Source organism: Meleagris gallopavo, chromosome 3, assembly GCF_905368555.1.
Source record: "Meleagris gallopavo chromosome 3, MGAL_WU_HG_1.1, whole genome shotgun sequence".
NCBI classification, from domain to species: Eukaryota; Metazoa; Chordata; class Aves; order Galliformes; family Phasianidae; genus Meleagris; species Meleagris gallopavo.
The window spans coordinates 76,941,312-76,964,195 of NC_139406.1; the positions used below are offsets into that span (position 1 = coordinate 76,941,312).

The window sequence follows — 22,884 nt, forward strand, 5'->3', positions numbered from 1 at the left end:
GCGTGTACATGCAGATACATCATGCAAAACAGACCATCTGTCTTCTCGTGTCTGACAGCAGCTGTGATCACCCAGGGAGCAGGGCTTACAAGCACGGCATTTGGCCCATAGTGCTCTTTGAGGCAGGTTATGCTGGAATTTGGATCTCTTATTCTGTCAGATTCCGGATGTGATGACTTTCAGACTGGTGGTGGTGTATTGCTGTTTGCTCCAAACTCTGTCAGACTACTGGGAAGATGTCTGTTGGTTTGAATTACACCTTAAGTGCACCTGATTTAAAACTGCTAGAGGTCAGGAGTCTGTGTAACCGATGTATTTTGGAGACTGGGTAACCGATGTATTTTGGAGACTGGAATATAATAATTAGCTATTAAAATGCTGTGTATATTTTCTCCTGGTGGTCCGTAACAAGTCTAATGGAGTTCAAAATTTCAATACAGTATAATTATTAAGTGTTTGTTTTTACATTGTTTCTGTTGAAATACATATTCTGCCCACATATTGAAGTACTGTTTGCCTTTGCCATCAAAACAGCTTTTTTATATTCTGATTACATTGAAAGGCCTACTTTGTGCTCCAAAAGTGATGAGAAGCTTGTTCATGCACTTGGTGCAGCAATTAAAGATGGCATTTAGCACTTTGATGAGAATCTTTCAAAATGGCTGAAAGCCATATTTATACAGTGGCAACCAAGATGTATCTGTGAGATTCTCTGAAACTCGGTCACCACATCTCCTCTATAGTCTTGGACTTTGTGAACGACAAGGTGGGGGCCTTTGGAATGGCTGAAGATTAGCATCTCCTGCTGTTTTTTAATTATCAGAATCTGGACAGTCATTTCTTTGAATGAAATAATGCATACAGTTTGTGCCTCCAAAGAACAGCATACATAATGTGATTGTAAGAAAAGGTTTTCAGTCCCTCAGTGGGATGTCATAGGGTATGTTTATAAACTCCAACCTAGCAGTTGTTCTGCAGTGGAATTCCACTGGTATTGAGATAATAATTTGCACAGTCAAATTGCTTTCTTTACAAAAACCCAGGGAATTATGAGACCCTAATCCTTTATTAATGTCAACCCATAGGCAGCAAGGAAGCGTAAGATTGCCATTCGAAAAGCCCAGGGGAAAAATCTTGAGGCCATCCGAGAGCTGAATGAGTATCTGGAACAGTGAGTGTCTCACAAGAATACAGATTGTGTTTTGCTATTCTCATAAATCTTTTTAATTAAAATGGAATTTGCATTTGATTTGCGCTTTTCCTTCCATGTTGGTCATTTACAGAATCCCTCTACACATTCTTTCTTTCTGCCTTTTTTCCTCTCTTGTCTTTTCTGTACAGATTTGTTGGAGACCAGGAAGCTTGGCATGAACTTGCAGAACTTTACATCAATGAACATGAGTAAGTTGTTTGCGAAGTCTTCATAAGAAATGTTAAATTGAAATATGCTCTGTGCAAGTCAGAGACCTCAGTGATTGTTTTGAAGAACTGATGTTAGAAAGTATGAAGTCTCATTTCCAAGATAACAAAATTTCTCAGGAAATAATTAACAGCCTTGTCAGACTGCTAGGACATTAATAAGATATTTGATCTTAAAATGGAACAAATTTCATTAATCACTTGTATGTTTCATCACTTATTAAACTTTTTTTTTTTTTTTTTTAAATAAATGTTTTAAGTGTAGCAAGGAACAGCACACGTTTTCTCTAATTTTTCTTTCAAGTGATGTTTTTAACTGGGTATAGATTTTAAATTCTTTGCCTCTAAAAACAATCGATCACAGCAAACTATGTGCAGTACTCTTATTTTCAATTAGCCTACCTCTGCAGGAACTTTAAGTAACCTTTAAAAAATAAATAAATAAAGCATGGATCCAAAGTTGGAGGAATTTGGTCGCCTGGGTACAAAACCCAGTGCAATCAAGAATGCTGGATGTTGTTGTAACTTGCTTATTGGATATTTAATGTTTTTGTTAGCTTTTTTTATTGCTGCAGTGACAGGAGGAAATCCCAGTGTGAGAGGATTAGCTCAAAGCCTTAGTGCAAGTTTTCTAATATCACAGTATTAATTCTAACCTCCACCCAAAGGCGTATCTTTTTCCCTCACTTCTTTAGTTCTTCAGCCCAGCCTGAATTATACCACATTGTTTTCTTCCTTCCTTTCTAGTAGTGAATCAGATTCTCCAGAAAGAAATAGCCTTTCTCACAATGATGAAAAAATTGTCCACCATCTACCCCGTTCATAAAGAAAGCATCTGCTAAACTCTTTCACATGCTGACTTAAGAATTAAATATTGAATATATGTATATGGTTAGAAATATATTCAGGCAGTGAAATCTCTTTGTGCATGATGCAATGGAGCAAACATACGTATCCCATTACACCATTACAGTTTTTTCTTTTTCTTTTTTTTCCTTTTTTTTTTTTTTTTTTTTTTTGCAACAGTCTTTATTACAAAATCGTGTAATAAAACTTGAGAAAGAAATTGGTTTTGCTTGTGTTTGCTTTGGGCTGTAATTCAAAAGTAAAAAAACTGAACTTTCTCTAGTTCATTGAAAAAATTGACTGTGCTCACTGTTTCCTTTTTAACCATCATTTATTATTATAATTATTTTGATGTAGATAAAAGAAAATGAATCTTGTGTAAAAATGCAGCTAATTGCTAATTGAGAAAAAACAACCATATTATCAGTTGTTCAGCAGTTTCAGAAATTCTGCCTTACTGGTGAATTCACCATGGTGTTAGTATTGTTCATAAACATGCCTTATTTAACAAGATGTACGTAATCCTTAGTTCCACATTTTGTTTTGATGTAAGGAGTGTGGCTTCTGCTTTTGGACAGTCAGATTATTATCCTTTTATTTCCAAATTAACTTTTGAAATATATACGTGACTGTTACAATAAAAAACCCACAGTTTGCTTATTCTAGGAAATAAGATTTGACTGTTTGTGTTTTAATATTCTTATTGTTGCTGAGTTGCTTTTACTCTGATCATATCTACCAACACTGGCGTTATAAACTTTGTCTCTGAATTTTAGCATCGTGTCATTTAAGCTATGAGCATCAATGCTATCATGTCTCTAATATCCTGCAAATTCTAAAGGAAAAAACCCTGTTAGTTGAAAGATTGTGAAGCTAGGATTTCTATTAACCCAAACAAACACATAAGATTATCTTTGTAATTTATTTTGGAGGGCTTTCATTTAAAGAACAAATACTAGAATTTCTTTTACAATGATAACATGCTGTTATTTCGACTGGGGTAGCGCTATTTTCATACGCGTATATTTAGACTGTCTGAGTTTTACTACTGTTCTGAGGGGTTTCTGTGGTTGAGTCTGAGTAGATAGCTGACTGACAATGTTAACCATGTTCTGATATATAGTGTGGAGTAGGAATCACCATGTAGCTGAAAAATCTTGTAGGAAAAAACTAAGAACTACTTTGTTTTGTGTTTTCTATTACATAATGCCTGTTTCTACTTATTACTTTTGTTAATAAGAAATGACACATACTAGTAAAAAAGGCTAAATATTTCTGCTTTCCATATACATTAAAGCCATTACATTTCGTGTATTTTTCACCGTTCTTAATGTAAAAAATTTGTGGTTTCAAACATGACTTAAAAATAAAACGCTTCTTTACATTGTGAGTCATGGGGAGTTACAAAACAAGTAGGGCTCCTTTTATTGTACTGTAAAGAAACTGACGTAAGCTGTGTACTGTTTCATTTTTATGTCGCTGTTATTATATTCTTCAGATATGCAAAAGCAGCCTTCTGCTTAGAGGAGCTTATGATGACGAATCCACATAACCACTTATATTGTCAGCAGTATGCTGAAGTGAGTATTTTTCTGAAAAATCAGTTATGTTTGAATACATATTGTTGGTTTTTTTTTGTTACTGAAGCGGTGAAAATGGAATAAAAATTTATTTAAATTTTCTCTAGGAGATTTAAGACAGTGCGCAGTGAATGTTAACTTCTCAAAGAACTTCCACGCTAAGAAAGCCATTTTGTTACTCAGTGTGACTTAACTATAAATAAGAGCTGAGGCAGGAATTACTGAAGATAAAAATTCCTTTTAAATAGGCTATTCTTGTTGAAGTGTTTATTCACTTTTCAAATTAACTGCATTAGAATTTAAACTTTTCCACAGTACTGGATGGCTATGTATCATAACTATGAAGCTATAATATATTATCTAGTACTGTGGAGCTAGATCTTGGAATCCTTCACAAAGGAAATTTTGCCTGAAAGAACACTCACTGTGTGAAGAGAGGATCCTCTGAAGTCATATCTCTAGAATTTTAGCTAGTTGTAACCATTTTTCAGATGTGTGATATTTTTTTTCCCTAAATTATGCTTTAACTACTTGGAATGGATTTGATTTGTTTTGTTAGCATGGATAAAATTGAGTTAATATCAAAACTTGAAAGTCTAAATAGCCTTGTGATAGAAAAACTATGAAGCATGTCTTCTAATAGTTTTCTCCTTTTGTTGCTCTAATAGCAGTCAAAATTAATAGAAAAAATAATGGAGCGATCTTTAAACTTTGTGTACTATTTTTCAGTAAATAGCTAATTAAAGACAATGTGTTGCATAATGTTATAATGTTGTGCTGAAGGAATATAGAGTTAGTACAGATTTGTAACAGTCAGAACTTAGATTTAAATTGAAAGTCCATTGTAATTTCATAAGAGACTATCCCAAGATTGTAAGTATTGAAAGTGCAAAATAATCACTTTCTTTTTTTATAGTAGCTGATTTAAATTAACGTTGGTTTTCCCCACAGTTAAATATTTTTACATTAATTCACTGAAAAGAGTTCAAGTTTCTCCCAAGCCAATGTTTGGCCTTTGGTAGAACTCACCTGGAATATCATGTCAAACAAACCTGACAAGAAGTTTCATAATAACTTTGAGTCAAAAATGAATGATTGAAAATATGGATGATGTGCAACTTTCAGGAGCCTATTGTTTTTACAGGTTAAATATACTCAAGGGGGGCTTGAAAACCTAGAGCTATCAAGAAAATATTTTGCACAAGCACTGAAACTTAACAACAGAAATATGAGAGCTTTGTTTGGGCTTTACATGGTGAGTTTGTTTTTTTCCTCATGTTAACGTTTTGTAAGCTATAATGCTTATATATCATCCTTTGGTATTTGCTGTATGTTCTTCTTTTTGGTTTAACATAGTATTTAATAACAGTGTTAATAGTGTCAGCTATGAAGTATGAACAGCATTATGCCAGTGATCAAAAGTGATAAAAAGATATTAAAGCTAGTTTCTGTATTCCAGTATGTGCATCTTGATCCCAATCCCAGGTGGGGTAATGATACTTCATTATATCAATTTTCAAAGCATTTTTTAAGAAGTTTGAACTTTTCAGGTCAGCTTTTTTCAGTAATTTTCAGTTGCTTTTGAAAATGTTCTCCTGTGGAAGCAAACTCTTGGCTCTCTATGCTTTCCATATATAAACGCAAACTTTTTTTTTGACTTCTTGTTCCACATGTCTTTGTTCACATAATTTGATCACTGATTGATATAGCCATCTTCCAAGTTTGTTACACTATCAAACCATCTTTCAAGTCAATTTCATCAAAGATCAGTTCATTTTTTAAATATTTTATCATTCATCTTTATTATTTGGAAGAATTTTCATTTATGTCAAGCCCTTTTGGGCTTTAGTACTCCCAGAGGCTTCACTTGCACAATACTAGTAGGTGACTTAGGCTAATCCATCTTCATCCTCTTTAAATGTCTGTAAATCCCCATGTTTATGAGTTCACTTGTGCCCCACTGTAATTTCATCACCAGATACCAACTCTCCTTTGTTATCTATACAGTGTAATGCCTTACTGACAAGCATAGCATATGCTAGTTCTTTTGTACTTACCGGACAGGATAACCAGATTGCAGCAAAATTTCCTCAGCAAGTCTGCTCACACAGTATCAGCCAATAAAATTTGCATTATTTTCTGTGCCCTTGCTGGCAATAAATACACATCTGTACGTTTTTGTTTTTTGTTTTAAGTTATGACACCTGTGTGTGTGTTCTTACCTCTTTCTTCTTTAGCAGCCTCCCCAGGGGTTGACCTTTCCGATTTCTGTTCTTATTTTACATTGAGTAACTCTTGGACCAATCACTGGAGCATTACATTAATTTAGAAATGCTTTGAGAGTAGACATTTTCTGCAACTTGAAGAAGCTGATCTATGCATTTGTTGTATGTTTTCTTAGATGAAGTACTCTTAAGCTATAATTCTTACCCATTTTTCCATAGAATTATAAATATTAACACATGAAGGTAACTTTTTGCAAGGGATTTAAAATCATACACTTCTCTGCAGGATGATGAACCTCTGAAGAGTATCAGCACACTATAACTACTTTCTTTTTTCCAAATGTTGCAGAGGAAAATGGCAATTAGATACACGGACAGAGCATTTTATATCTTCTCTGACACATCAAATGGGAAAAAATAGTTTGTAACTTTTAGTTTAGGAAATTAGCTGATTATGTCCAGATTCTGTTCTTAACTCAGTACGTACCTGGACTTAAGTCTGGTTTAGTGAATTAGAACAAAAAGTAGTTTAAATAGTTTAGGTAATTCTTAATTGAATGCTGTCTACCAGCTAGTAGTTTTTACTTATTTATTTATTTTTGTGCACATACCTTTAATAATTATACTGTTTTTCTACTTTTTTTTTGCTAGTCTGCAAGCCATATTGCTTCCAATCCAAAAGCAAGTGCAAAAATGAAAAAAGATAATATGAAATATGCCAGCTGGGCAGCAAATCAAATAAATAGAGCCTACCAGGTTAGTATCTAATTATTTTCTGATGCTCTTAATATTTTCTGTAGTTCTTTCCTGCACTTTTATCAACTGCTGTTCAGTGGGTTAGATATAATAAGTGTAAATTTTTTCAGTTTTTTGCATTCTACTTGTTTGTCTTCCTGGAAGCCTTACTTAATAAAAGGTTGATACTTTACAGTTATTAATTTGTATTACGTATAAGCTTTATGCATTTCTTTTTTAATTAAATAGTTACTGTAATGCTCACTTCCAAGACTCAGTTCTAAAGTTATGTATTTTAATAAAATTTAGTATGTCTCAATTCTTAAAATTACTTGGTTATCTACTTCTTCTTCACCAGAAATCAAATTAAAATTTTAGAATTTTGGTTTCTTTCAATTTAATCTTAAGGAATATTATTATTAAAATCATACTTTAAATTGAATAGAATAGTTTAATTGAAATGGGCTTTCAAAGGTCGTCCTGCCTAGTCAAAAGTTCAAGCACATTCGTGAGGGCATTGCCAAGTGCCTCTTGATTCAGGTTGGACGTTAGGAAATATTACTTTTCCCAAAGGGTGGTCAGGTGCTGGAGCAGGCTGCCCAGGGAGCTGGTGGAGTCACCATCCCTGGAGGTGTTCAAGAAACTTTAGCTGTTGTACTGAAGGACACGGTGGGAAATATTGGTGATAGGCAGATGGTTGACTGGATAATCTTGTAGGTCTTTTCCAACCTTGGTGATTCTATGATTCTATATTTCTAATGATTACTTTAGGGACCCTTTATCTGTAAAACTGTGAAAATGTAGACTTTTTAGACCACGTTCAAAGCTTATTACAGTCATCAGGAGTCTTTTCAGGTATTTGAGAAGTCATGTAGAAACATTTAGATTTACTTTTGTTTACTTTTTTTTCCTCTCCAAGTGTGAATGAAAACACATTTTAGCTAATAGGTTCTTCTGTCCTTCCATCCCAAACATAATATGTCTATTTAACTCCTTACAGATATTCTCTAGCAATCAAAGCTTATGTTTATGAGCTTAACATCTATAACAAACGGTTCAGTTCTTCCCAGAACTTTTTTTCTGAACAAAAATGTTGGGTTTAAATGAAGAGACTTTACTTGCATGTAATTGTTCATTTCTGTCTGTAATATTTCAGAGTCCAATAGTTATTTTACTGCTGCTGTTCAAAGTTAATGCTGCCAAGTGGCTTTTTGACCAGCTTTATCTATTACTGAGTTAAATTAGGATTTTCCTTTATGACCAGTGCAATTTTCCTAATATTGTTGTGTCAATCCACTGCCAAAAGTGCAACTTTTGTGACTGACATGTTCTTGACGTATTACAATTTTAAAGTAGTTTTCACTTCCCCTGATTAAGCCTATAGCTTCTGACTGTACTGTGAGGAATATCTCTTTAGAAGCAGTTTTGTAGGAAATATGTTGTGTCTCTGAGGACATAATTAAGCTTTTTCTACTTGAATGCATAAGTTTTCATCCTCTGTTTTACTATTTAAATGAGTTTTTACGCTTGATTAATCAACCATGTACTGTTCATGACAAGAAGGTGTGTACAAATTACAACCTTCATCTCATTTCTCATAAATAAGCAGGACTTCTTTTGACTTCATTATGTCTAATGTTCTAGTAAGAACATTATTGATGGAAAACATAAGTACTGTAGGATTTATGAGGGAAAACCAAATAAAAAATTGAAGAGCAGAATACACGCTAAATTTACCATTGACAGAATAAGACAAGTTTTAAAAGATGTCCAAATGTTAAGTGAAAACTATTATTCCATGTTTTACGTCTTAATTAAACAACCTGCTTAGATTAGGGGGGGTTTAAACATATGTTTTAAGGGAGTATTATGACTAAAGTTTCTGGTTGAAAGTGCGAGTAGACATCCCTTAGCTCTTCTGGGAAATGGTCTCCTTCAGGGTACATCAGAATGAGAGTATAAAGTCAGTGTTGGCTGTGGGTTGCTGGCATACCAAGACTAAGACCTAGAAACGCATCTCCATATTCTCATTATAACAAAAGTGTAAGTGATAGTTTGTAGTTACTTGACTCAGAGTGAAATAATCTTTTTTTATTCCCCCACATGGCTTTCTGTTAGCATCACAATCTCTAAGGAAATATGAATACTTCTGTTGTTCTTTTAATTTTTTTACTGGAAAGCATATTTTCAGTATTTCTGTGAAGTTATTTTGGAATTTATGTGAAGAATATTTGGTTGATGCTTAGCAGCACGGGTCACATTAAGACAACTATGACATTAAAACACATGTCGTAAGTTCTTTGACTTTTGTGATGCATTGCATAGCTTAGCTGCTCATTTTAGCTGTTTGGAACATGAAGTGACAAACACCATATCCAACTGGAATTACAGAGGGAGTTTAGCTATGCAGAAAATCATATTTATTCAGCCTAGAATTTGGTGAGTAAGTGTTGTGGACACGCCCTTCATCCTCAGGGTACCATGAGAAGCTCTAGTGACCAAAGCTGTACAGGACTACCTCAGCCCTGCCCTACTGAGCTTGTTGCTCTGACATGATTTTGGAAGGCTTGGCCACTCCAGTTTTTATGTCAGGGACTTACACCAACTGCTACACCAAATAGTGTCTGGTGATGTAGTAGGTGGGTGGCACTTTCCTCTACGAGTCAGTACTCTGATGTGTTGCTCCCCTAGTTTATTGAGTGGTTGGAAATTTTCAGCTTTCAGACATAAGGATGAAACCTCTATGGCATTTGCCAGTGAAAGCCCTCACAGGCTCCCTCCATGAGTGGAGGATTGTCTAGCCAGGTTATAAGCTAGTTACTTATATTGTCTCTATAAATTCTCCTCACTTTTCCTTGCATTATCCAAAGCTCTCTGCAAAGTGAAATGAGACCCTTAAGAGTCTGTTGAGCTTGGCATCAACTTCTTTTATTAGTTGGACCTCCTTATGCTGTTGAATGCAGTTTTTCCTTGAGTCATAGTCTAGAGGATGAGATGCATTTAGAATCCTGACATGGGTGCCAAGTCAAATTATATGCATTTGTGACTTTAAAATTGCTTTCAAGCAGTTGTCTTGCAATGAGATTTTTTTCCCATTTTGAGTCTGGATTTTGTACTTGAAGCACCAGCAGTAGAAATAGTAATTTTGAAAACCTGCTTTATTTTTTTCAATTCAGCACTGGCTATAGTACCATGGGTTTTTTTGTTGTTGTTTTTCATACCATTTACTTGAAATATTTTTACTGCTCCCTTCATTTTAGTTTATTTGGTGACAGGTAGTTTCCTTTGGCACTTGATTTTTGCTTTTCCTGTGCATTTTTGTTTGAAATCTGAGGAATGTTTTAGTTTATTGTCTTTTTAAAAATCAATATTTGTGTGTAAAAAGAAAACCGTATTTTTACCTTTGCCAGACTGTAAAACAGTGTTTCTACAGAAAAATGTGATAAAAATAGTTATAGGTAATTTTGTTTGGTTTGGGGTTGTGTTGTTAACTTTTTGGTTTCTAAAGAGCATCGAATAGCTGTGCTTTATGTGGTTAGTATTTTGATGTTATATGTGTAACCATGCATGCTGACTACTGCTTCCCATCTATGCCTAACTTGGGAGGTGAAGTAGTCAGGTTTTGTACCCAGGGCTGTTACTTGCATCTGGAATTGCTGGCTGCTAACACTGTCATTCTCTAGGCCACTTAATTTTGACTGACTGAGTGAAAAGAAAAAAAAAAATACATAGATACTGATTATTTGAAGAACTGTTGTTTTATCACTGCAAAACTCTGGATTATTCAGTTTGTGCTGATCCTGTGGAGAAGACTGTCATTCTTGTGACTGAGAACATGAGTCCCACTGTTACTTTAACATTGGAACAAACTGTGGCTACCTCTGGTGCTCTTCAATTAAGTAATCAGTTTAGCATGTCTTCTGGTAGAAGCATTTCAGCAGAGGCAGGGAAGGTTGATTAATGCTCACAAAAATCTTAAATGTGATCCTATTTGTAATAGTTTTTCAGATATATACTGCTTTGGTACATTGCTAAATTCTTCTGTGTTAGCAATCCACGTGGTATTTATGGTTGGAGAGGTGATTTTGTTACAAACCATTTGGGAAACAGAAAATTAGATCTTGATTTTGAGAAATGGATCCTGGCTCAATCAGTCAAATTGCTATGTAATGGCAGAATAGACAAAATAATTGTTCGTCAGGGTAAATTTGAAGTGATTAGATGTCCAAGTATACTTGTGTTTGTTATGATGCAGAGTTTGATTTTACTTGTTCCGTTTCAAGTACATGTCAATATCATGAAGGCAGCCACTCCTGAAACTAACAAGTAGTGTTTTTAAGCTAATATCTCGTGTCAGTTTTGTTTTCAGCATCTCTAAAGAGAAGTAAAATAAATACAATTCTTACTTTCAAGCTTTCCTCTGCCTGCTTTCTGTATGTCCTACCAAACATGATGTTTGATCGTAGTATATTCAGACTCCTGTGCTTCTTTATTTTGTTTTGGAAGTCTTTGAATAAGAAACAATTCTCCTGTGGAAGATTTTATGTTCTGTTTTTACTTTTGCTTGTTTTGATGAAAGGGCCTGGACCTCCCGAAGTATCAGCTTAGGACTGCTCTTGTTTTGGTTGAAGTTCGAGGGCATTGCATTAATTTCAATTTCTTCTCTCATCTGGGAGAGTCTAAAGAAAGCTTTGATTTTCCTTTAAAGTTGACTATTGCAGGCCATTATGAAATCTTTGCAACCTGGAAAATGGTACATATTGCTAGAATAAAAGCAGGGAATGTCAGTTAATCTTCTGAAAATATGAAATGTGAAAATATGGAGTTTTCAGTATGTCCCCTAACTGTGAAGTATTGTCACAATAACTGAGCTTCATTTTTCTATTTCATGTGAAATATCTTTTCATTTGTGTACTGAAGCTGTTTCTTCAAGATCAGTACAGATGCAGAGTCCTAGTGTTAAATTGTAGGCTAGGGGTCAAAAGCAGGTTGACAGGTCCTGCAGCTTGTTGCTGGTGTGATTTTACCTGGGTTTGATGACTTAATCTTTCTTAACAGGTCATGAAGAGTTTGCTAAATTAAGTTAATTACAAGAGAGAAGGGGCACATTATAAATCAAGGGCAAACTATGCAAGACAGCAGTGGTATTTGAAATAAAAAACATAAACACTCAATAATTTTTTAATTTTAGATGTTAACAATTAGGCAAATAATAGACTATTTTACTAACTGCAAGTTACAGTTACTGCTTCTATAGTTTCATTACCACCCCAGCCTCAAATGCAAAACTTTTTAAATGAAGGTGTATTAGAAATGATTGAGAGTTTTGTTTGACTGAAGACCAGTAAAATCAATAAATCCACTGTGCTCAGTGTGACTGATGAGTGATGGGAGCCATCACTACAGTTAGAATACTCCTTTTGAAGTCAGCATGGGGTAATCAGCAGCTCCTCCCCTTCTTAGCCTTCCTTTCCCAAACTCGGCTGCAAATATCTTAGAGAATCTAAAGCCATAACACTGGAAAATAGTATTTATAAAGCTGTATTTTTCCTTGTTATCAAGGCAGAGTTTCAGATCAAAGCAGAATTTCAGATGCTCTCTGAAATTGCTGTTGTAACAGTAGGTTACAATCAAACATGAGGTCATTACTTCAGTTACTTTGAACCATAAAATGTAATTATAGGATGATTGCATTGTTCTGCAGTAGATTTTGATAAGTAGAGCCTTCTCTGTCTCGCTGTAACTAAAATAGAAAATAAATCATATTTGTAATTTAAACATTAGCAAGACTTGATACTTAAGCTAATCTATTTTCAATCACATCAAAAATTAAGTCAAAATTTGTGTTAAGACTCACAGGGCAAACAAAAAAACGGGAAGATCTCTGTCATTAGAGAAATGTTCATTTTCAAAGTGGAATATTTGTTAATACTCAGTATGTAAATTCTGATTGAATGATTGAAGTTAAGATTTCTGTTATATTTTCATTACTTAATAGAGGAAGGATGATATACTTTTGTTCTAGTAAAAGCGATGAGGTTTTAGTGTAACACTAAAGAGGCTGTTCTTTTGAACAGTTAATAATTTTTAGGGCTGTTTTTGTCATACTTGATGCTTAGAACCTTTATTTGCACGGAGTATTTTCTTATATATGAAGAAAATATATTTACTTCTTTATTTTTTAGTTTGCAGGTCGCAGTAAGAAAGAAACTAAATACTCCCTGAAAGCAGTGGAAGACATGTTGGAGACCCTGCAAATCACTCAGTCTTAGGTTGGCACAGAGAGGTCCAATATTAAATTTTAAGATTCTTTGATCAAACTTTAATAACTTCTGGGTTATGTTACTCCAGTACTGTTAAAAATTAATTTTGTATTGATTAATGTGGCTATCTAAAATAATGTTTTCTGAGAAGTAAAATGCCTATTTATTGCTGCTATCTGAAATGTGATGATACCCACTGAAATGAGTAACTTATCAAAGTAGATGACATAAAGAAATGTAATGAGTTGCACAACAGTCTCTTTAGATTTTGTATGTACAGTACCTGCTTTTAAGCCATAATTTGTAGAAATAAACTTGTTAAATGACTAAAAGGAATTACAGTGATGTATTGAACTTGTCAATGGAAGCTACAAATTTATATGGAGATTAATAACATATGTTAGAAAATGTTATCTTACTTGAATATTTAAGAGTTAAAGCATGCTACAGATGTATAATTTGTTAACTATTTACCATACAAGAAGAGATTATTTTGCATGAATACACTTTATTAGAGGAAAACATTAATGATTTTATGAATTATTTGATATCTGCTATTGTAGAAATGGAGAGAACTTTTTGTATACTTTTCTTCAGAGGGTCTCCTGTACTGGCTTACGGCCAGAGACATTTGTCTCTGTGGCTTTCTGGGCAAATGCTTCCATGTCCACTTAGTTCTCCACCTAGTAAATATATGGGGTTTTTTTGTTTGTTTGTTTTTGTGTTTTTTTTTTAACTCCTTTTGTGTGTCCTTTGTTGTACACATGTTCCACATCATGAATTTAAAAAGCATCTGAATACAGGGACTGCCTGCTGGTCTGTTTCAATTTTACAGTACCTACAGTACTGCTGTAAACTATGGCATATGAGCTCCTCTACAGTAACCAGGTGTACCCGCAGTGTAAGGATGAGACAGGTTGTTCTACTGCCTTATACTTATGGAAAATGCAAGTATTTTTACATCCATAAGCATGAAAGATCTAGTGCACTGTAAACATGTGTCATATTTGTCTTTTAGGAGCTTGTTTGTTTACTCAGATAACTAGCCAGCCACCTTAATCCATGCATTTTGCAGTTCTGGTACTTTTGACTTGTGCTCCTTCTGTGGCACAGCTATCATTTATGACAGCTTCAGTCATGTTACGTAACAGCAATGTAAGCCTGACGATTCGAATAAAAATAATTGCAATGTCATTTTCCTGATTGTTGCTAGCACCCAAACTGATCAGATCTCCGAGTTTACACTGCCTCCTCTATATAGGTTAAAGTCTGTGCATTGAAATGTCCATTTTATAGCCTTGGGATTGGAGTAATAAAGCCGAGCTCTTGCTTAAAAACAAAGTGTCGACAAAAACTTCCCCTGCGAGTTCAAATCTTGAAAATGGTGGTTGTATGAATTCATGCCTTTGGGAAACATAAGATCTCATTCTTAGTATCTATGAAATACATTATTAGCAGTGAATATAAGAGTGTGACAGGGTGGGTGCTATGACCTGAGAGTAAATTGTGTCTAGAATCCTACATTAACTTGTTTCAGTGCTTAGGAATTACAAAACTGCTATTACTGTGCAGTATTATTATTAAATTACCTAGTTTTAACCTATAGAAATTGTATAACGTTATTTTCAGGTCAGTTAGTGAATTAATGTTTGCAGATAGATTACGTATATTTCAGGTGGAAAACCAAGTAAATCTCATACGTGAAGCTATGTGCATTTCCGTTCAGATTTCTACTCTTTTACTGTATGAGTGTGCCATCTAGAGTTTTAAATCCTCAGTAGTCTTGTTTTTATTTTACCTACATCTCCAATAATTTGGTTGCATTCTAAAATGAAAAATGATGGGAAGCTGTACTGTAGGAATCACTTAGACTAAGAAACAGTTCAGTAACCAGAGTTTATTCTGTACAGTTGGTATTTAGCCTCCTATTATATTCCCTTCCTAAATGTAAATATACATTTACAAAATAAAGGGAATATTCAGTAAAAATCTGTGTTTTTTACTGGGAGTGTTACAGTAGACACTGTAGCACAAAGAAACTTAAGTTGATCTTTTGAGTTTGAAGTGTAGTAGAAGATACACGTTGTAAAGCTTCACATTGAGAGTTATCAAACTGATTTGTATAAAGTGATTAATGCTACTGAAGTATTTTACTGTGTGGAATTTGTAATGATGAACAGCTCACATATATTTGTCACTTACACAAGGAATTTGAATTATGCAGCTGAGGTTTATGAGATTTTAACTCCAAGGTACCGAATTATTGCGCAGCAGGCAACTGAGGTGCTGGAAAGTGTTGTATCTCATGCTTTATTCAGAGGCAATTTATAACAAGGAATTTAAAATAAAATAAAAGGCTGTGCATTGTTTCAGTTAACAGAAAAAAACTTGAGACCTTTGCAATTATTAGTGTGTAGCAATGATTTAAGGCTTTATATTGTGCCTTTAATAGTAGGCTTGATGTGGGGGGCTAAGTCTTATCTGTTGAAGTACGGGTTGTTGAAGTGCTAGCAAAAGCTTTGGTTCAGCATTTGTAATACAAATTTCTGGTGACTTTTTCTGGTCTTTTTGCCTGAATGTTATACAGTTATATTCTCTTGTCGAAAAAGTACTTGTTTAGAATATATCCCTAAATCTCTGAAATTTGGAGCCCAGAATATCTTGCAGTTGCTATTGGAAACTCTGTTATTAGTCAACGGAGGACTTCCTCTTGGCAGCGTTGTATTTGTGATGGCATCCATGTTTGCTAGTCACTGCATTTACAGTGGAACTTGTATTTCAGCCAGCTTCAGAAGGGAGTGGGAAAGGAAAGCAAATTAAACTTGACTTACTGGCATGAAATTGTTAGCTTCTTGTTACTTGCAGCCTCATCTTCCAAGAACACCAACTGTAGCTGTAATCAGGTTTGCAGAAATAATCCTTCTTGTAACTCAAGAGCTTCCATATATTCAGCTGTAAAACCGGCGCTCCATTAAAATCTAAAATATACCAATTTCAGTTAAACAGTGCTGTGCAGTGTGCACTTATGCTGGAACTGGTGGACAGAGCAGAACAGCTCTCTCAACCTCACTCATGTTAGTGTTGGAGTAGAGGAGCATCAGAACAATTGTTTAATGTTGGGACTTTTTTTTCTAGGAAACTAATACTACTCTAAACAGTGTTTCAAGACATAACATTACTCACATTGCTGACTGCTTGAACAGAACTTTAGGACTATTATTTAATCACAGATATTTGAGTCTTTGTGGAGAATAAAGTACTTGATATTAATCTTATCTGGAATGACTGTGGACCCACAGAGGCCTGTATCTTCTTGATAGGCACCAGCTGGAAGTTAGATTTAATCCAGAAGCTAGTTTTCAGAAATCGACAGTAATCTACCTGCCTCTTCATGATCAAACAAACAAAAACTCAGAAACACCCCAAAAAATCACCCATGTCTGGTAAAGAGTTGTTTTCCAATTGCTGAATATGAAATGGAAGACCTTTATCCATAAATTTAGTAGGTTATTTTAATTTAATTTGTTCTGTGATTAGAAAACTTTCCCTTCAATATAAAGTAGCATCAACCTTTGAACACTTGCCTAGAATGCAGAACGTCTAGAGAGCAGTGCAAGGACTTGCTCAGCCTGTGTGCCACACTAGGACTCTATAACAAGTCTGAAAGAAAATGTCATTCATCTGTGTTTAGGATCCCACAAGTGAGTATTCCTGGTGTGCAGGCATCTGTCAGCTGACAAGAGCTGAATAAGACCAGACCAGTACAGCCCATCTGCAGGGTGGGTGGCCAGAGCCCTAGCTCCTGAATCTTCACCCAGCCATTGGCAGGGTTGCACATCAGCATCAATCTGCCTGCGGGATTCTGCCCTTCTAGAGACCTTCATCAGCATTTTACTTCTATCCCCCTTGGCCTCCACTTGATAGGATTCTTGCAGATGATTTATGCTGATGTGCAACCTTACCAGTTTTACTGGAAGGTGCCGAGGTGTGAGGGTAGAGTTGAATCATTTTGCTGAATAGATCCTGGATCTTTAAAGCTTTTGCACTTTCTTAACTTCAGTGCATTGAGTTATTAGTGCACACCTAAGGGTCAGAACAGAACCATTTACCTTGGACTGAAAGGACATCAAGCAACAAGACCTGTCCTGTTAAACATCTGCAGTCTGCTTAGCTTGTTATGGATGCTTGATAAAGAATGTCAGTGGATTTTATCATGCTGAACCATGCGCAAATGTGTAGCAAGATGTGTTGTTTGTGGTGTCTGTAGTTTAGTTCTTGCGATCACTGGACCGTCTGCTGTGTGTGAGAGAGCATGGAGTGAAAACTTAGTGAAAACATTTCCAGATGGGAAGCCCTTTGTCCAAGGTCAGAGAGACAGATGAAGGGGCACCTTTTCGGTTTGCATGAGTCAGCGTAGCTCCAGTAGTTCTCTTTCCTGTAAAAGATCACAAAGATTGCTACATTTTTGTATGGCGTAAATAGTGGAAGAGCTAAGACTGTATTTAAAAAAAGAAATCCTGAAAAAAATCATTGTACTCCTCTTAGTTTAGCTGTTTTCAGAGTGACCTTGTTGATGTTAGGATTTGTCATGCCATTTGGCTAGCACAGAGGCATCCGCCTCAGGGCTGCCAGTGCAGAAAGACACGTTTAGAGTGACTGTTCTCTTGGGAAAAGTTATTGATGGGCTTCCATCATTGCAGGTCATGACCTATTTGCATTGGCAATAGAAGCACTACTTGCCCCATTGTCAGTACTTGCTTAAATAAGATTCCTCTTAGGATTAAGGCCAGTTTTCCCTAAAGAACGAGGGATCTTTTCCTCAAATGTAAATGGTTGTATTCTGTAGCAAGATTTTAGCTTTTGGACATGGTGTTTGGAAGTGAAACTTTAAACCAGGCAGATGTAGTCCTCCGGGGAAGAGGCTGCAAAAATCAGCACTGAAGCAATTTCAGAAAAGTGAGCAGCAAGTAAAATTAACCATTACTTGTGTTTATTTAGGTAATTGAGCTTGACACAGTGGTGTGTCTGACAAGTTGGTTTGTGTTTTTTATTCCATTAAATACAGATATGACACTCAAAGCTGTCATTGGCCATCTGAGACAGATTGTTTCAGTTTAGACTTTGGAAATCAGTAAATGTGAATAGATCGCCACGTGGGCAGCAGCATAACCAGAACACTTCTTCTGGACAGCTGTTGGAGTATGTTTTGTTTCTTAGAATCAAGAATGAAAAACATGAAAAAAATATTAATGGGTCTATTGAAAGTCAGTAAATGCTATGTCCTTTTTACTCATTTACATTTTCTTCATTGAATAATTATGGGTTGTTTGGGCATTATTTATTGGCATGCTTTATTGTAAGCTGGCAATATATTTGAAAGATTCAGAGGCAGAATGAAAAATCTGAAAATAATGTAAAACCTTGGACTCGCTGACTGAAGTTGAGATGAATTATTTGTAAAATGAACACAGAATTCCTGTTTTGAACATATTAAGAACATTTAGTGAATTGTAACAATGTTCTAATTGTAGCCAGGCCAAGCTTTTTGATCAAAACTTCCCAGAAATGTGATGTCTGTATGGAGCCAAAAACTCTAATAAGCGTTTAAGTAAACTTTGATTTAGTTACGTGTAGGCCCCACCCAGCCTAAGGAAAAAGCTTTTGCTAATATGGATATTTTATTCTTCTTGGGAAGCTCCCATATTCAAGTAACATTGAGCCTGATTAGTCATATGAAAGAAGTGAGTGCACCTATTATCAGCGTAGTTTCAAGGAACAACAAGGGTTTTCCAAACGCAGACTGTCTTCTTAGTAAAGCAGAGATGTAAATGTGGTCATTTGGGAACAAATTTAAGAGAGGAAATCGATAGATGATGCCATCATCTTGTGAGGGAATTGGATGAAGAAGTCTAGCGAGAGATTTATGTGTTTTTCCTCAGACTCCTTTTTGTAAAGTCTGCTGGAGAAAAAGCCCTCTGCAGAGAAGGTTCATTTAGATTGGCTGCATTTCAGCTATTTAACTATTTAACAGAAAGTGAATTTTGACAAGTGCCAATCCGACAGACTGATGAGCAGCTGATACTAGTGCAGGATCAGGATCCTCTTTGGGTTCCAAGCAGAGAGCACCTGGGCCATCTGTAGCTGGGTGGTGGGGCTTGCCACCCTGCTCTAACATCTGCCTTTAGGACATGAGCAACCTTTTACAATGTCCTTCCAGTGCTTCCTTGTGCTGTACAATATTCTGAATAACTTTGTTTATAACATGAATAGTGCTTTAAAAAAAAAATTTAAAAAATTGAATGATTTGCTGGTTCAGAAGGTATTGATAATCTGATTTATTCACACCAGCTCTAGCCAATGTACGTACAAACTTTTTTTTTTTTTTTGTGAGCTCAGAGGCCCTATTTCTCAGTATTTAGACAACAAAGTAACGGATTGAATTCTTAAAGTCATAGCTTCCATTTGGCCTTGCTTGCACATTTTTTATTTCATTTTTTGAGAATCAGACCACATATTTAAGTGCTTAAGTGCTTAGACATGGATTTGATTCTTAAATTTAGGCACCAGCTTTTCTTTTTTCTCCTAATCTTTCATTTGCCAGACTCTTAAATGGAAGCATGATGATAGTTTTCTAAGAGTCCCTGGCTGTGTATTTGTAAACTATTGAAAAATACCTTTTTGTTTATGGCCATATACATCTATACATTGAATCACAGGAAGAAAGCAGCAGATGTGGTAGGTGATTGATACAATGAGAACAACATTTGGATCAAATTAATGCAAGGACAGCTGTGAAGACTGAAATGATAGATTTTAAAGAGGTAAAATTCTGCTTGAAATACAGAAGTAACAAAGTTTGTGCTGTGACAGGCTCTGGAGCCACGTGGTCATTTCTTCATGCTCCTTCCATTGCTGCAGCCTCTTTCCTGTTATCTCCCACTGGTAACATCTTTTGCTGTGTTTTCTGTGGGGCAGGATTTCTGTTATTATGCTGTGACCATCCACGACATACCCAAGAACTGAGAAGTGATATCTAGCCACTTCAGGGTGATTGTTTTCCCTGTTATTTTGTTTTGTTTCCATTTCAGTGATGGGCAAGGACTTGGGGCGTATTCTTTGGCAGTGAACAGAAAATATCAGAAGGCTGCCAGATGTTGGCAATCTTCACCTATTTCTGATCATTTCAAGTAAATGAAACAAAGGGACAGAAGACACTGGGAGGATGCCTGTCTGCAGTCAGATCCCAAGTGGTCTGCAGGAGGTATTGGAGCTGACTCGTCAGTTCTACCACAGGGCTGGAATGGAGGGGAGCAGGTCTTCTCACTTTGACCTCTCTCAATAAAGAAGACTATTTAAATGGGAAATGATATTATTAAGGACTGGCCAGAATGCAGGAATTTTGTTTTACAACAAAATTGAGGTTTTACTTTTGTTTTTATTTGACATCAGAAAAAAAAAAAAAAAAAAAAAAAAAAAAAACAGAAGCCTTTTCACTGCAAAAAGAGCCAGACCCACAGGGTTGAAACCTACGCAGGATTACCAGTAACCTAATGACTGAGTCATTTCCCTGGGCTGTAGAGGATGGATATTTACACTTAGTTGTCTACCTGGTTAAGAGAATCTTGGTGCTTGAATTTCTCTTATTCCCGGCAAGTGAGCATCGTGTTGCTGAGTCAGTCTGTGTCCCACTGTGGTTGGAAAAATGGAAGCACTCAATAGGAGAGATTGGTTTTTGATAGTTGTGTTTCTCTCTCACTAAAATTTCAAAAATAAATCTGACTTTGAGAAAGCTTCAGTGAAACAAATGCTTTTTTGTGAAAAGCATCTGGCTTTTATGCGTTCTAATGACAGCGCTATTAAATTGTGATCTTTCATGACCAGAGCATGGACTTTACCATGCCTTTAATTTACAGTGGCTCTATGGCATTAAAAACAGTCATGTAATTTACAACTTTTTTCAGCTAACAAATCTGGAACTATACAGAGAAAAAAAAATGAGAATATCTTGTCTGTGCTTGCGCCCTTTCTTTGCTTGGTAATGCACTTTGTGTGGTATGGGTGCAAATGGGTCTGCTGGGCTTTGAGGCAGCTCCATGGAGCAGGGAGAGCTGGAGGCTGCCAGGGATAGAAATGTTTATGGAGCTCTGCTGGTGTCTGAAAAGGCGAAGGTGGACTGTTATATCCTGAACAGCCTGTATGCCTCTTCTGTGCGCACTTTTCTGTTCCTCCAATAGCGAGGGATCAGGGTTTGTGTGTGGATTTGGGCAGCTCTGGTTCCTATACGCTTTTCCCTTCTTTTTGGCTCACTATAGGTGCAGCACCCAGCTAATTGTCCTGGCCATCATCTTCTCACTCTCAGTCTTAAAGGTCAAGTGATGGAGGAAACAGCTCTTAGTGAAAATATGAGAGGTACCACCTATTTTTCACCTATCGGGACTAGGCGAAAAAATGTCCTTGCTGTCTCGTCAGAGCTTGGATTGTGGCTTTTATCCACTGATGGAGTTGGTTTCTCTTAACTTGTTAAGGCTTTTATATATATATATATAAAATTATAAATAATATATATTTATATATATATATATGATTTCAGCTGGTTTGAGATGATACATTTCCTTACTATGCCCATCTTTCTGTAAAAGAAACCTGTAAATGCTGTTTTAGGAAGTTGTCTTTCTTCCTGAGTCATTCAGTGAGGTTATGACACCTCATGCCTTCAAAGAGTTTAAAATCTTTCTCATGAAAGCCAAGTGCAGAAAAGGAGTAAGGTTGTTGGAAATGATCTTTGATGAACCATTTTCCCCCTTGCAGAGTGGCAGAGGAGTCAGTAAACCTGTTGAGATGAAAGAAATCTTACAAATACTTGGGAGGTGGTACTGTTTGTGAAGCCCACTGCTTTGTGAGATAAGTTGTTGACTTAGCTCTGCAACTGAAAGCAATTTGGTAACTTAGGCTTTTTTGCTTCAGGTTTCTCAGCTGTAGAATAGAATCAATGGAATCTGTTGTGCACAAGAAGCCATTGCTTGTAGGTGTTACCATGAAATTAATACAGCGCTTATCTGTTTTATCCTGCTTAACATCATAAATATTGTATTACTAGTTGGCTGACCGACTAGTTGCATTTCTGGAAATGAAGTAATTTCTGCGTACAGCCACTTCTCACAAATAACAAGAAATGTATGTCATGTGGATCACTACACTCAGTACTTACTGTGACAGGAAAGTGTAGGGTAAATTCAGCAGAATTCACATACAGTTTATACAGACTCCAGGTGTTTTAAACATTTATTTTAGGCATTTGTTTAAAAAAAAAAAAAAAAAGGCTTAATATTTCAGGTGGTCATTAACATTTTGCTCAAATTAAACTTTATTATGAATAGATGGTAAATTAGCATGTCTTGCTAACTTCAAACTTTCATTAATTATTCATGGCTTATTTTCTATACATGTCAAGAGCTCTTGACCCTGTAGTCTTAATTGAGTTTATGAAGGATAGTCTACCATCTAGATCAACAAAAGAAATGTCATTGAAATATGTCTTATGCAGAATTCTTTAAATGATCAACTGCAAAATGGTAGAATGAGGAGAAGGAAGAAGTGTTCCTGAGTATTAGAGGGCTTACAGCTAATCTTGAGATGGATTATTCTGTATACTGGGAGTCAGATTCTGCTCTGATTAAACACAGCAGGAGTTTTTATTTTGATCTAGATGTGAGCTTGGTGTTGTGACTTTAGGGCATTGACTGTATTCCCTTAAAATACTAATTTGTATTTTATAAATCCATTTCAGGCCATTTTCAATCATAACCGTAGTTTTCT

General features: G+C 35.7%; 1 protein-coding gene across 4 annotated transcripts in view; it reads left to right on the forward strand.

Moving 5' to 3' along the window:
• EMC2 (ER membrane protein complex subunit 2) overlaps positions 1–14,262 on the forward strand; it is a 118,939-nt gene extending 104,677 nt beyond the window's left edge. For all 4 annotated transcript variants that reach the window (XM_085221573.1, XM_085221574.1, XM_085221575.1 and 1 more), the window contains 6 exons: positions 1,086–1,171; positions 1,342–1,401; positions 3,764–3,845; positions 4,990–5,100; positions 6,722–6,826; positions 12,991–14,262. In XM_085221573.1, coding sequence (XP_085077699.1) covers positions 1,086–1,171; positions 1,342–1,401; positions 3,764–3,845; positions 4,990–5,100; positions 6,722–6,826; positions 12,991–13,077 — 531 coding nt within the window. In that variant the 3' untranslated portion in view covers positions 13,078–14,262. The remainder of the gene's footprint in view (positions 1–1,085; positions 1,172–1,341; positions 1,402–3,763; positions 3,846–4,989; positions 5,101–6,721; positions 6,827–12,990) is intronic.
• The last annotated feature ends 8,622 nt before the right edge of the window (positions 14,263–22,884 follow it).